Source organism: Hemicordylus capensis, chromosome 3 (assembly GCF_027244095.1).
Source record: "Hemicordylus capensis ecotype Gifberg chromosome 3, rHemCap1.1.pri, whole genome shotgun sequence".
NCBI lineage: Eukaryota > Metazoa > Chordata > Lepidosauria > Squamata > Cordylidae > Hemicordylus > Hemicordylus capensis.
In genome coordinates, this window is record NC_069659.1 from 91,072,604 (window position 1) to 91,088,821 (window position 16,218).

Genomic DNA, 16,218 nt, shown 5'->3' on the forward strand with positions numbered 1-16,218 from the left:
TGTGTCAGGGTTTCTTAACCTTGGGCCCCCAGATGTTGTTGGACTACAACTCCCATAATCCCCAAGCAAAAGCCAATTCAGCTGAGGATTCTGGGAGTTATAGTCCAACAATATCGGGGGGTCCAAGGTTAAGAAGCCTTGCTCTGTGTCATTACCTAGTCAACCAATCCCTAAACTGAAAAAGAAGAAACAAGGTATGCAGGACCTAGTGCCAAAAAAGAAGGCTGTGGCATGATTGCAACCACAGGAAATGGCTGGAATGTAGCTGAAACAGCATGTGGCTTGCAATTGACCCTATTCCCAACTCTACAGTGGTGGAAGCAGCCCAGAGCAGGTCTAAGCACTTTCCTTTCCCATAGATAGAGAAGGAAGTTGGATTCAATTGGCAGATGCCTATACTCCACAGCATTCTTACACCTAAAGATTGCTAATTATCAATCCTGCATGTCCCTCTATAACTACCTGCTGTGGTAGAAATTGTCTCCTTACATGGAATCCTTATCATCAGATAAAAAGGATTTGGCTTTGGCTTTACAAGGAGAAGCCTTCAAGTTGAACAAGCAGCTACTCCACACGTTGTGACATGCCACAGACTATGTGGCAAGATCTGTGGCCAGTTCTATAGCCCTGAGGCACCATGCATGGCTTTGCTCCTCAGGGCTTACCCCAGAAGCAAGAACCAGAATTGAGGACCTTCCCTTTGATGGCCAAGTGCTGTTTGGATCTAAGACAGATGAAACAATGGAACGAGTTCATAAGCTCTGTAACACTTCCAGATCCATAAACTGGATGGCAGAGAGCTGGTCTTGTAGTAGCAAGCATGAATTGCATGTAGAAGGTTCCAAGTTCCCTCCCTGGCATCTTCAAGTAGGACAGAGAGAGACTCCTGCCTGCAACCTTGGAGAAGCCTCTGCCAGTCTGTGTAGGTGGACTGAGCTAGATGGACCAATGGTCTGATTCAGTATATGTCAGCTTCCTATGTTCCTTTCAACTCCAGTTGAAGGTATAAAGCAACTTCCTATGTCCTCAAACAGTAGCACATTCATAAGAATTATAGATCTGTACACCAGAATTATAGAGCACACACCATCTTCTCTGTCTTCTATCCATTCTCAATCAGATCATTCCTTTCATCAACACAAATACGCATAGTTTAAGAAGAAGACATTTCCTTCTTCAAAAACAACTTGGAACAAAAATAAATCTACCTCTCACCATAAACATGCACAACTATTTCAGCACCGGAACTCAGCTACGACCCTATCTGGCAGCATGGGAAGACATTACATCAGACAATTGGGTACTTACCATCATTTGCCTAGGTTATGCAACAGAGTTCACTGAATGTCCCCCAAGTTCTGGGTTTTGAACCACACTCCCAGGTGCAACCCTCTGGAAAGAGATACACACACTTCTTCAAAAAGGTGCTATAGAGCCAGTACCTTGGACACAAACAGGCGGCTTCTACTCACCCTACTTTAACTAACCTGAAGAGAAACAGATGACTCTGTCCTATCATGGATCTTTGAAACTTTTGAATGCTCACTGTTGTGGATATGATCCCCGTTCTCTCAAAGAGGATGTGGTTCGCATCTATAGACTTGGAAGACGCTTATAACCATATAACTATTTACCTGCAAAACAGGCAATTCCTCTGGTTCCAGATAGGGTCTAAAAGATTTCAGTTCAAAGCTAAGCTATTCAGTCTTTCTTCTGCCCCAAAAGCTTATACCAAGTGCATAGTGGTGGGGCATCTCCAAGAACAAAGGATTCAGATTTCCCATTTTTAAGATAATTGGTTCCTATCAGCCCAATCGAAAGTTGACTTGCAAGAGCACATGCATGTCGCCATATAATTCTTAGATTGTTTGGGGCTTAAGATCAATCTTGTCAAGCCCCATTTTCAGCCAACAAACATAGTCAAATTTCTATGCCCCATATTTGATTCCATACAAGCAGCAGTCTATCTACTGTTGAACCGCATCAACAACATCAGGGAGCTAGCCTTCATCCTCCAAGAAATGCCAAACCACCCTGAAAAACATATCCAGCGAACATTGGGCCTCATGGCCTCCACCACAAATGTTCTACTGGTAGCCCATTTATGCGTGCACATAATCCGGATGTTTCTAGACATGTATGAGCCTCTTTGGGATCCACAACATATGCAGCTTCATCTACCTCCTGCTATCCAGAGACCTCTCAGGTGGTGGAACATACTGCAATACAGCAATTTGCCGCAACCATTCCTCAGACCTTTATCACAACAGATGCTTCAGAACATGGATGGGCTGCCTATAACAAAGAATTTTGCCTCGACAGCTGATGGTCAATGCACAAGGCCAGGCATCATATCAACTACCTAGAGCTTCTTGCGGTATACAAGGCATTATGAGGTTTTTGCCCAAATATTGTAGGATGACATGTACAGATCATGATGGATAACACAATGACTAAGGCCTACATAAACTGCCAAAGTGGCACGAGATCTCATTCCTTGCTTCATTTGGCCATGTTAGTATTGTTGGAGATGCCGCTCCTGCATGGCATTGACTCTTAGCATCAGCAACCCGATTGACTACCAGTGGCATTGGGGTAGACACAGCTAGTAAGGGCATTCCCTCTTTGACCATGCTCTTTATTCCTTCTTTGTTAGACTGATAGTCTCAGGGGCATACCCACCATTGTGCCAACGGGTTCAAAGAACTCGGGCCGCCAATGAAAAGGGCTGCCGAAGCTCCGTGGTTCGGGCTCCGGAGGAACCCAGAGTGAACTCGCGCCTCCCATACCCAAGTTGCCGAGAGCCCAGGTGAACTCTCTGTTGGTTATTTCAGACAGCGCCAGCTGCCTGATAGACATTTTTCCTTCCTCTCCCTCTCTGGAAGGAGAGAAAGGGGGAAACATCCTATTGGGCAGCCTGCACTGCCTGAAATAACAAGCTGAGAGCTCACTCAGGCTCTCAGCAGCCCGGGCCACGCCCCCTTTGTGGGTGATATAATGCACAAAGGGGGCGTGGCCTGAGCTGCTGAGAGCCCGAGTGAGCTCTCAGCTTGTTATTTCAGGCAGCACCAGCTGCCTGATAGGACTTTTCCCCTTTCTCTCCCTCTCTGGAGAGAAGAGAAAGGAGGGAGGGAGAGAAAGGGGAAAACGTCCTATTGGGCAGCTGGCACTGCCTGAAATAACAGAGTTCGCGTAGGCTCTTGGTAGCCCGGGCGGGAGGGGGAAGTTCATTATGGACTCCCCTGGCGCCTGAGTCACACGCACAGGTGTATCTGATGGGGGCCAGACCCCTAGGCTGCCGGTCAGCTGGCTCCACGGCTGGATAGTCTCAGGTTTCATTCTCTTGCCTGGAGAAAGAGACTTCCTCCTTCTCCCTTCCCCCGGTTCCTGTATGTAGCTAGTCATGAGGCATGAAAGGTCTCTGATGGGTTTCCTATATAAACTACTTTATTTGGAACTTTAACTCCAAGTCTCCAGACAGTGTTAATTAGCAGTGCTCCCTTTACCCTTTCACTGTTGCTGGGGTAGATAAATAAATCTCCCCTTATGCTCTCTAACAGGGTTATGGGCCCAGTGAATCAAATGAACCCAAAGGCACAGTGAGTAAATGGAAAGCCTGCTTGATTGGAAAGGAGTTCCAGAGAAATGGCAGGGAACTTTTTTGCCATCGAGAATGGAGCACAGGGACAAGCAGTGATCCTGAGGCTGGGTGGATTCAATTTTGAAATGTAGTCATTCAGGATGGAGTCCTTTCTCATGGATGAGTGACTGGAAAGTGTCCTGGAGGAGGGTAGACCTGAAGCAGCTGGAGAAGAAGCCACATGGGTTGCCAAAAACAGAAAGGTCTATGGATTGATCTCCTTTCACGTGAGTGACTCAAGTATTGTTCATTTAAGAAAGACCAGGATAGCTAAGGAAGCTTGGGAGATTTTAACATGCCTGTATGCTAGGAAGACAACTAATATTAGTGTTGATCTGATTATAGGACAGAATTTAACTGAGCATGTTAATAACTACTTTATCTGGAACTTTAACTCTGTGTCTCCAGACAATATTAATTAGCAGTGCTCCCTTACCTGTGCACTTCCGCTGTTGCTGGGGTACATAAAGAAATCTCCCCTACCGAAATCTCTAACGTATGGGAATGGGCCCTGCAACACCAAGCCCTTCAACAATGTATCTCGGCCATACACATTCAATGCCAGAACAATATCATGGCAGGAGACGAGTGTTCTCTCATGAGTGGGAACTATGGACACAGGTACTTCAGACCATCTTTAAAAGGTGAGGGAAGCCCCAGGTGGACCTTTTCTCCAGTATAGAAAGTCACCAATTTCCATGTTTCTACACAAGGGTGGGACTAGAACAAGGTTCCCTGGGAGATGCATTTACAATCAGATGGAACTCTTTTTCAGTTACCTGTTTCCACCGGTGCCACAGCTTCCTAGAATCCTGCAAAAATAGAAAGGGAAACAGCATGTTGTATAATCAAAACAACCCTGGTGGCCCGGATATTGGTTTCACCTTTTTCGCCACCTATCACGAAAGACTTACATTCAGTTACTTTATTGCACGGATCTTCTCTATCAGACGCATGGCAAAGTGCTCAATCCGGATGTGTCAACCCTGCGCCTGACAGTTTAAAGGATCCATCTGCCTGGACATTGGAAATCTTAATAGTTTGTGCATCTTACAGGAAGCCAGCTACGGTATGATCCTACAGAGCAAAATAGAAATGATTGGTTGTATTTACAGAATCATTAAAGATTTTTAAAATCCATCTACAGCACCCCTACAAGTTTTTCTCACTCACTAACCCACCTTGAAGAAAGCAGGACTTTTCATTCATCAGAGTCCATTTGGCAGTCATTCCAGCCCACTGGAAACCTCTAGGAGTAACAACAATATTCAGCATTCCCAAAGTTAAACAATTCCTGAAGGGCTTAGGTAACCTTCACCTGGACATCCTGAATATTCCACCCGCTTGGGACTTGACTTTGGTGCTTATGCATATTATGAGTCTTTGGCCACTTGTTACATGCAACTTAATCCTAAATACTGTGTTTTTAGTCTCAATCATATCTGCACATAGGGTGTGAGAGCTATGGGCCCTCAAATGTGGTCAGCCCTATCTCACCTTCCACCAAGACAAGGTTATCCCCAGGCCTGATGTTTCCTTCTTAACTAAAGTAGTCTCCTCCTTCTGCAGATCTCAGATGAACAGCCTGTCTGTATTCCTAAATCCCACTATGGAAAATGAGAGACTCTGGCATGCTCTGAATGTCCACAGAGCATTAACCTTTTATATTGATGGGATGCCTTCCTTCAGGACGTCAACTTCTCTGTCACCTACGGCAAACTTCAGAAGGCATGGGGAGGGAGGGTCGAGGCTCTGCTCAATCCATATCAAACTGGATAGTGTAAACCATAAAACTGTGCTTATGAATTGGCAGGAAGGGGACAGCTGACCACTATTAAAGCACATTCAAACAGCTATAGCTCTCTACTGCCTTTGACAGAGGTTTGCCATTGGAGTCCATCTGCCAAGCAGCCACATGGGCAACTCCAGTCTTGTTTTTCAGACATTATATCCTAGATGTCCGAGCTAGGGCAGACTCTGCCTTTGGACACACAGTCCTGCAATCTATCTTCCAGTGACTTTGGTTCTATCGTTAATTGTTCGCCTTTCCCCCCTTAGGTTGTTCTAGTTCGACAAAGGACTCTGCTGCCATCTTCCAATGATGACAGCTTGTGATGCACCCAGTTGTATGAAGGACAGAGACCACCCAGAAGAACATCAGGTTGCTTACCTGTAACTGGGGCTCTTCTGTTGGTCATCTGTCCATTCACACACCTGCCCCACTGCAAAGTCTTGCAGTGGAGGGAGCAGGGAGGGTGGAGCTACCACCAAAACCAAGTGGGTTAGTTTTTTTTAAGTAGAAGCTTGGTAATTTCCCAACTAAACCTTCAAGCAGGCATGAAGCCCAGTTGTGTGACTGGACAGATGACCACCAGAAGAGCCCCAGTTACAGGTAAGCAAGCTGATGTTAATTTTTCAAAGCACCAAATAAATGTTTTAGTGCATAAACACGGAGGCACTTGTGATGGGGGGGGGGCAGTACCAATGTGGACAGTCTGCCTGAAGTGTGGATGATGATCACTTCAGAGTCATGGATGTGTGTCAGGACTGGAGCAAAGCTGGAGGAACTCACCCTGCAGCAAAACCTGTCCACCTGCTCTTATTCAGGTACATCTGGATGCAACCTTTACTTATCAACTGTTTACATGTCTTTCAGGAACAATAGGCAACTCTTACATCCCTTTATTACCTCCTGCTGCTCTGGCAGTTCCTGATAAGTAAGAGCAATGTATCACAAATACATTGCAAATGGAGCCAGCTCTAGAGTGGAAGAATGCTTGGCTATGCCACTTCTCTTTGCAGTGTCAATTGTTTCTGTTGAAAAAAGGGTGTTATAGATTAGATGTCTAATATCTACCTAATGGGAGTCATATCAGCTGCTCTGATGAACATTGCTCATAGCTGGCCTGAGCACAGAGCATCTGCACCTCTAGGTCTCCCCTCTCCTTCCCCCTCCCTCTTGAATCTCCCCCCATTCTCAGTCCCCCCAGCCACCACCGCTTTATCTCCCGACCCCGCCGCCATTTTCTCCCCCTGCCGCTATTTCCACATTGTCTGGATAGAAACAAAATAGGTGAAGTAACAATCAAAAGTGCCTCTGAACACAGGTTGGGTGCCTCTCTCTTCCCTACTGTGGAGTCACAGCTCTTCCTGCACATTCAGAGCAGACCTTCCAGGGCAGACGGCAGGAGTCCCAGAAAGGCTGGCGCTCCAGTGCCTCTCTTTGGAAATTGAGCACTGCCAACTCCTCTTAGTTTATATGAACTGGTGTGACTGCAGTTCAAGGTGGTACTTGGCTGCAGTGCACTCTGTTAGTCTGTTATACTGACAGATTTCAGAGTCAGCTATTAAACACTTTTCTTTCTTTTTATTTGCTTTTTCAGCAATATGGCTCCTTCCAGACAGACAAACTGGAATGTGGCCAGGTTGGAAGCTGGAGATCCAACTCCACAGCAAATTCTGCCACCATCCAAGAACAAACCTTCCATTCAGAAAACAGCGAACTTTTATATACCCCATCGTACAGCTTACCTTTCTCCTACCATTATGGACACTTCCCTGTAGACCCTCATGTATTCAGTGGCAAAAAACAAATGCTGCCTTCTAAATTTGGGCAGTCTCAAGGAACACCTTGCGAAGTAGCTCGATTTTTCTTAAGCACACTGCAGACAAGTGGAGAGTGCCAGTGGCACTATGCCAATTCGCTTGTACCAAGCAGCCAATCACCATCTAAAAGCCCTCCTGATCAGTCAGCAAGCAACATACGCCATAATCTCCTACAGGGCTATGAAGGTGTGTATTACATGAACAAGTCTGAAGCTCTATTGTACTTGGGGAAAACATTTACATTTGAAATTTTGTTCAGATAATGAAGGTGTCTTAGGTAAAGCTCGTGAAAACCTTTTATGGCAAAATGTATTTTTTCTAGCTGTTTGTGAAAACATTCAAAATGTCTTCATTATTATTTCAGCAAGCAAAAGCCCAAATTCTCTTTGTAAAGGCAATTTGCCTTTTCTTAGGGTGTAGGCACCTAACAACTTTCTTTCAATAATGAACACCTACAGCAGGCCTGCTCAACTTCGGCCCTCCTGCAGATGTTGGCCTACAATTCCCATAATTCCTGGCTATTGGCTGCTGCGGCTGAGAATTATGGGAGTTGTAGTCCAAAAACAGCTGGGCGGCCTAAGTTGAGCAGGCCTGACCTACAGCCTACTGAACGAGGAAGGAAGGGTATAGCCCTGTTACCAATATCCTGATAATCCTGTGTGTTGTTGAAATGGTGCTAGGGTTCACAGGGTCATATCAAAGTTGAAAGATGTGAATGCACAGAGACTATGGCTGGGTTCAGATGAAATACAAAACCGGAGGTCCATTCACTTCTGGTTTTGCTAGCCCAAACCTCTGAACCTGGGGAACTGGAGTTGAAAGGAACATAGGAAGTTGACATATACTGAATCAGACCATTGGTCTATCTAGCTCAGTACTGTCTTCACAGACTGGCAGCGGCTTCTCCAAGGTTGCCAGCAGGAATCTCTCTCAGCCCTATCTTGGAGAAGCCAGGGAGGGAACTTGAAACCTTCTGCTCTTCCCAGAGCGGCTTCATCCCCTGAGGGGAATATCTTGCAGTGCTCACACTTCTAGTCTCCCATTCATATGCAACCAGGGCAGACCCTGCTTAGCTAAGGGGGCAAGTCATGCTCACTACCACAAGGCCAGCTCTCCTGATCTTGGGGGGAAATGGACCCGCAGTTTCCCTCCCCTAACTTTATTTGTCACATTAAGTTACACTGCTGTAAACTGTGTTTCGGCGGTGACCAAGGTATGTCTTATCCAGAGAGTGCAGTTAGCCTTGCCTCAAACCAGAGTGGAGGGAGGAAGCTCCTCCCTCACTTTGGTTCCTATAGGCTGCGCGGGCTGTCCTCCAGGAAAGAGGGAAGCCCACACAGCCAGCTCCTCTACCTCTCTGCAGTCTTGCCAGAACCAGGCCCAAGAAGAACTTTATGAATATAGTATTGATCACAACATTAGTTTTTGTGCATGGAAACACTTTTTGGAGTTTTCCACAAAATAGCATAAATACAAGGGTAACATGAAATGCAAAGCCTCCATTTTCGTGTCTTATTTCGCTAAATCAGAAGGTTTTTTACTTTGCCAAATTATAAAGATATGTACTCAATTATAAAAATGAATTAATCAAAACATCTATGTTTTAAAGAGTTTCAGTAAAAGTTCAAGTCTGAGATGATTAGCTATAATTCTCTAAAGATTCTGAAATCCTGCTTAAACTCCATCTTGCAATGTGGAAACTTCCTCATTTCTCCTCTCAACCCACAGAGGAATGCAGCTGTACATTAATTTGCACAAAGATTTAATGTTAGCAGCTGGGTTTATTGTGCAAAAAGCTAAAAAGCTAAGCAGGGTTTACTGTAATCATACCCAGATAACATAAATGACAGCTTCTGTTTTGACTCCTAGCTTGAGTTGCTTTATCTATATACCTAATTTATTATTTTTTCTTCCCAAGTGCCACTACCAAACAGAAGATACAGTCAAGAAGGCACATCAGACAGCTTTGTGAGCTGCACAACCCTAACACCAAACAGTAGATATAAAGAAGAAATCTATGATTCCAGCATTATAAAACACAGCAAAATGGAAAACAGAATATACCCAGCACATCATCAGCTCATTAAAGAAGAAAATAAGCTAGTTTTCAACAGAGACTTGCAAGAAAAAAATATTAGTGAAAGACCTTATTCAAATTCCTTTTTATCAAGATCAGAATGTTTCCAAACTAAATCCATTGGACAATTAAGCCATCTTCTCCCAGTTCCAACGGTATATGAACAAACAAGGAGAATTTGTATGAAAGAACCAAAATATGAGCATATTGCTCATCATGCTACAAATTTAGGTGAGCTGGAAAATGACGACAGGATGACAGTAAAGTTTGACCACGACTCTGAGCATGACCACACAGTGGATGCAAGACACACAGGACAAGTTCCATTTGTACTTCTGAACTACCACCGTGTTTTAGCTAAACATGGCACATTTCAAACCTCTTCATGTACTGCCACAGGACATATAGCAGAAAATTATGGACACAGTTCTGAAGAAATAAATACGTTTTACAAAAACCAAAGCCCCTCATCAGCCTCCTCCCCTGAGACCCACAAGGAGCCTGCACTTCCCCATTATATTGGAACTTCAGTAATAATAGCCAATGGAAGGTGACAATAATAGAAAGCCGTTTTTTTAAATTAAAAAATAAAGCAAACTGGAATAGTTTCCAAAAAGCATGAGAATACATGGTTGCATTTAGTGAGCATGGTGTTTAAAGCCAATGAGACACAGATTTGCATGCATTCTTGGCAAGCCATGAGTTACAATACCTTTAAGGTCAGGGAAAAAAGACATCTAGCTTCAGTACTTCGTTGTTAGAGATTAATCTCTGCAGTTGACTTTGCCTGTAAGATCATATTTTTGTTTTTCTTTTTTCTCTTCAGTGTAGTATCATAGAAGTTTTATGTTCTGGTACAAAGGCTGACTGTTTTCTTACAAATACAATGCCAAAATGTATTTGAATGCCAGAGACCATCTGGCAAACGGACAGTCTGATACGGGACAGTAATTACCACAATTATTTGTGACAGTCATCATTAAAACCATCTTCAGACACATTAGTCTGGGAACATGCATTAGCCTAATCTCTAAAATTAAATCTTTAATTTTGATTTATCTGTCTTTCATATATTTTACTATGGCTGCCAAAAATTGGTAACCTGTTGTGACTACTCTTCATCTTCAAACAACGAAAATCTACCAGTGCAATAAGCCTGGAAATACCTACCAAAGAGGTGATGATTTTTCACACTGTATGAAGCATATTTTGGTAAGAATCTTTTTGTTGTTGTTTAAAGCATATCTTTGAAAAACAACAGGAAAGAGATTTTCCCTTTTCCATATATACTTCCAGATAGATGAATATATTCAGAATTGCCTCTGCTAGACAAACATGGGAACAGTGGCTGACATTTTGACTAATGAAGAGTGCCAGAAGCATCTGTGGGGACGTGCTAAGAGGCCATGTGCAACTCCCCCAGGCCTCCTGTGCTCATGGTGTTGCGCAAGAGGGCTAATACCTCTGAGTGCTGCTGGCACTCTGTAAGAGCAGGAACATGTCACTGAGGGTCAGGGATGGGCTTCTGGTGCACAAGCAGTGCTAGATTCGCCCTCTTGTGCAACGGCGTGAACACAGAAGAAATGGAGCTCTTGGCATGCCCCCCACCCCCCGATCCTTCTAACATGCACACTTCATTAGTCAGGACGTCAGGCAGTGAAACGGTGTTCTATTCATCTTACTCTAGCAATGAAATTTGAAAACACTTCATTTTCAGCAAACATTTTTATTTAGGGATTTGGCATTTTTAGTCCAGCATGTTATAGCACTCATGGTTAAGACATGATAAAATGCATTCTGCAAAAGTACTGATGATTAAAGAATTCTCTCTCTCTCTCTCACACACACACACACCATTTTCAGTAGAGTACGGTGTTGAGTTTTGCCATTCTGTAATCCTGAATCTGGAAAGTAAAAAAACCCCAAGTATTTGCATAAATTTCATACCATATGTTTATAGCCACTGCTCTGACCTAGATGTGCTCGACATACAGTGGTCCTGCTACCAAATGGAATGAAGAAACCATGGTGTAGATAGGAGCTTGTCTGTATGTATCAGGGTTCTTTTGAACACAAGATGTGATTGAGTACCGTGGTGGTCATTTCCACCTAAGTAATCAACCTCACATCATAAAAATTTTCTAACTCTTGATAATGACAAAAGATTCCTTAATATGTAAAAGAATATGAGGCAGGATCCATGTGGATCCTGTCACTCCTGCCCAGCCTAACCCCGCTCCCAAGTCCAGCTCTTAATCGAAGGGAGCAAGCGCTCCCTTAACCTGGCTGCCAGGATCATGTGTCTCCTGGAGCTGCGTGCAGCCCGAGGAAGCACAGAGATAGGTGATCGGTGATGTGGTGATCCAATCAATGGGCTATGCTATGGCGTGAGGCACTGTGGGATATCTAGAGGCCAGGATGTGTTGTCCCGGGCTCCAGAGCTCCATGCTGCATGGCACAGTGTCGATCATCTGGAAGCATGGTCGGCGTGCCCAGCATTTTTTCCTTGTCTGGGGGAAGGTGAGTTTGAGCAGCCTTCCCCCCGACCTGCCACCCAGTCATGTGAATGGTCCCTATGTGTTATAATACATATTTGGCATTAAAGCTAAAGCACATTGGAATCAGGTGTATATTTTAATGGAGTAGCTCCTTTGTTAACTTTGTTGAAGGCTAAAGTACGTGAAAAAGCTTCTAAAATACCTGAAATAATAGTCACCAGCAGGGCAAAGAAGTATGGGATCTTCAAAGCTTTTGCACACATTCCAAACATTGAGCTTATTGCTTAGAAACATGCTGCTGCAGGCTTCCGCACTATCTAGAGCAGTTTTATCCTTGATACACAGGCCAAGCAGGGATTTTGTGCAATTTTTGTAGGGCCATCTGCTGGTCAGCTCTTGAAGAGCCTACACTTTCTGCCAGTCACCACAAAAGTAGCAATGAAAAGGGATAGGTGGCACTACAAAAGTCATGTAAGATCTTTGCTCAGCATATGTACAGAAGGCAAGATCATGCTGGGAAGCAGTGCAGAAGCCTACAGGAGTGTTGTACAGGGAGTAAGATCATGCTTAGAACTTGTGCAAAAGCTCTGAATGTCCCACACTTTATTGCCATATTGAAGAGGCTAATACTTTCACCACTAAATAAAGTGAAATTTCATTAGATACACAGAGGAAGTTTTGTGTTCCAGGAAGCCAATGGCAGTTTTGCCAGTATTTTGAGGACAGCCAGAACCTATTAGATAAATAATATCTATCTTGTGCAATATAGAACACACAAATTTATTACCGGTAACTACCTTTTCAGAAGCTGATAAACTAAAATGTAATAAACGTTTTCTTAAACTATTTTTCTTCATGTAGACATAGCAATAAAATTCATTCCCTTTTCTAATTTTATAAGATCTGCTATTGCAAGGAAACAAACCTAAAGTTAAACATTGTTTGTGCTTTTAGTACTGTTCTATTAAAGCTTAACAATTTTAAACATGCATATTTTAAAATAATGCCAAAGCAGTGTGGATTATTATCCAAACTGAGTTAAATCGTGCAATAGTTCTCAAAGTGTATGACAGGTTTCTCTGCGGGATACGACATAGTTGCTAGGGTAGTACCACTTTTTACTATCATCCCGCAATTCCGTTAACAATCAATATGCTCCCAATTTTTTCTGTTGTTTGGCAATGCACTGGGGGAGTCCTTTTTCTTGAACACTTTTTAAAGCTTTCCTTTTGGTGACCTTGTTCCTTCCCTCTTTTGCTTGATCTTTCAAAGATGCAAGTGCTTCCAGACAAACTGGCTGTCATTCTTCGGTATTACTTCTACTTGGAGAAGCTTGTTCAGTTGAGCTATAGAGGCTTAACTTTGCACTGTTTGAATGGTTTGATCAAAAGTGGCTTTGCACATGCAGTTTTGGGCCTGTTCTCATCTGTATAACACTCTCTACCATGTGGGCAAATGTGTGTCTGAAAGGGTTAAATATATCTAACATCAGTAACGTCTTTGGATATCATAACTACCAAAAGTTATGGAGGCATCAGAGTAAACATTGAACAGAAGCCTATTGCAGGGCCAGCATCAAAAGGCAGAATAGTTGGTCTGTTGCTGAGGGTTCAGATCTATCTCATTATAAATCACAATCAACTCTTTGGTGCTCACTTGATGTCCCACAGATGAATTGGAAGAACTAAGTGAGCACTAAAGCAAAGTAAAGTGTGCTGTCCAGCCGAGTTCGACTCCTGGAGCCCACAGAGCCCTGTGGTTTGTTTTGGTAGAATACAGGAGGAGTTTACCATTGCCATCTCCCGCACAGTATGAGATGATGCCTTTCAGCACCTTCCTATATCGCTGCTGCCCGATATAGTACCAGTGGGGAATTTAACTGGCAACCTTCTGCTTGTCACTACTCACATGAAAATGATCAGGCATTATAATGGTGGAATGCAATTTGAACCTTCTGCCTTAATGATGCAAGCACAACTGGGTAAAAGCCCAGACTGAGCATCTGAAACTGAGCATTTGCTCAATTTCAATTGGACTACAGCAGCTTAAACCTGAATACTATAGGTTGGAGTTGCTTAGAAAGATTTAATGCTCAAAGTGGGCAGGAATATTTTGAGAAGTTAAAGTCTGAATTCCTGAAAAATAATTGTGACAAACATCTCTTAGAGAAATGGGACTTCAACACACAAAGCCACAGTCTGTAAATCATTACAGTTTGGTAGAGATCAAGTTTGGTAGAGATCACTGAAGCACATAAGGTTCATAATTCTCTTCAGGAATGCCAGATTCTCGAAGCATCATGTTAGCTTTCAGGGATCACAGTCTGAAGCTTTGTGCTGCTCTCTGTGCTTACAGTGCCAGAGCAATGTGATGGTTTGTGTGGATATGCACCAAAATAATAGTTGGACTATTCTTTGCCGATGCAACAAGTGTTAGGATCATGCTTAAGTTACTCAGGCAATTGTGTTAGCAGAAACCTCATTTTATTATTAACTTTACGTACTGCGCCTAACTTTGACAGAAATGAACTTCCCCTGCTATAGCTAAACAAACGTAATTTCCAGCATCTGTAAGTAATGTTCTGTGAATTTTGATGCCCTCAAATGAAATACTGTAACTAATGCTGCAGAAAATAGTAGCAGCTCTTACCATGTGAAGGCCTTGGTATATAAAGGAATGTCTATAAGTGAATCCTATCACAATACCATTATATTAATGCATTGTCAGATACAAGCTAAGATACTGTATTCCGAGTTTCTAAACCAGCTCCCGTTCATGTGATCATTCAAGTGAGGTCCTAGGAGAATACACTTATGCCAAGTCATATATGTTTCCTTAGTTACATGAAAAATGTGCTCCCCAATGAGATACTGGCAATTAGCTGATTCATTAAGATAAATGATGCATCATTATATCATAGTATTTTTCTTAAAAGTGACTGTATAATACTCTCAGCCTCTCTCACTTTTCCCCCCTATAAAAAGAAAGTATTTCAGGAAAGGACACATTTTAAGTCTGTTAAATAATGTTTCAGTGTTGTCCAGATAGTGCCTATCTGCTGTTTAAGGTGGGCTGTTTTAAATAAACCTTCAGGAGAGTGTTCTATTATTTTCCTATATGTTTTACAGCACACATTGGAACTCACAGATTCTTCCATTTAGAAAACAAATAGTCATATCTTTCCAATATAAAGTGTCATGTTCACTCTTGAACGAAGAATTCCATGCAGAAGTGAGAATTCAGACATTACAATTATTAACACAGAATCTACCAATACCCATGATGTATATGTTACTAAATCTCCTCAAGAATGTTGAAAAAGAAAGTACTGAATGCTTTATTTAAGTGGAATGGAAACTAAAATCTGGAAAGGAAGCACTGAGTGAGCTACTCTTATTTCTTCTATTTGCCATTTTAATTATTTGCTTATGAACCATAAGTAAATTTCTTTGCAGGGTTCTGCATAGATTTCTAAGAAATCTATATGGGTGAAAAATGAAGCTGTAAAGAATAATCAATCAGCATCTATTTTGTATCCTACTGACAAATGTTATAACCTATTATGTAGTCTGTGCGGTGAAGAGCTCCTGTGCAGACTCCCCCGAAATAATGATAGTGACACAGCCATGTTTCAGCAGACCAACTAATACTTTTAAAATACACTCAGAGTTCAAGACTTTATTGTTTTGGGGCTTTTTTAAACAAATGGGATACTTCCTACAAATACTATTATTTGTCCAAAATCACAATAGATGCAAGTTTCCAAAGGATTTCTTAAGAAAAAATTGAATATTTTGATTTATCTGTTCTAGAACATTAGAATTTGCTTTTTTATATGATGCAAAAATCAATTATTTGACAAAAAGTATGCAGGAAAAAAAACCCCACACAGTTTATTATTGCTTAGGATCATATATTTACTCCCCTAAATTGTAAAGCTTCTTTTGCTTATTTATTATGTAAGACAAAAAGTTAAATAAAATACTGTAGCTAAAGGAATAAATTGACTTCTTTAATTTGCTTGGTTTTACAAGTACAAATAATGCATATTAATAAAATACACACAATTAAATTTAATGTTTTTTGTATTTTTAAGATTATAAATCTATATAGTTGATCTCTGTTGATCTATGTAGATAATTTTGACAATGAAATACTTAGCAGGTTTGTTCCTCACTCTGCCTAGAATCTTTCAGTCACATCTTTAAGGACTGATCTAGAGCTTTTGAATGTCAGTTGATGTTGCACAAGTACGACACAGGTCTAACAATAGATACAAAGTGCTACAAACTTACTTCTCTCTTCCCTACTCAACTTGGGCTATGAGTGCACTTGGATATGGAACTAAGTTCAATTGGCATCAAAAGGACTTATTTCCAAACAGGGTCATAGGAAGG

The 16,218-nt window shown here is 42.2% G+C and overlaps 1 protein-coding gene across 3 annotated transcripts in view; it reads left to right on the forward strand.

Annotated features, from left to right (window-relative positions):
- The window catches only part of SIM2 (SIM bHLH transcription factor 2), a 98,995-nt gene extending 88,618 nt beyond the window's left edge, over positions 1 to 10,377 (forward strand). For all 3 annotated transcript variants that reach the window (XM_053307764.1, XM_053307765.1, XM_053307766.1), the window contains 2 exons: positions 7,024 to 7,432; positions 9,165 to 10,377. In XM_053307764.1, the coding sequence (XP_053163739.1) occupies positions 7,024 to 7,432; positions 9,165 to 9,877 (1,122 nt within the window). In that variant the 3' untranslated portion in view covers positions 9,878 to 10,377. The remainder of the gene's footprint in view (positions 1 to 7,023; positions 7,433 to 9,164) is intronic.
- Positions 10,378 to 16,218: the final 5,841 nt, after the last annotated feature.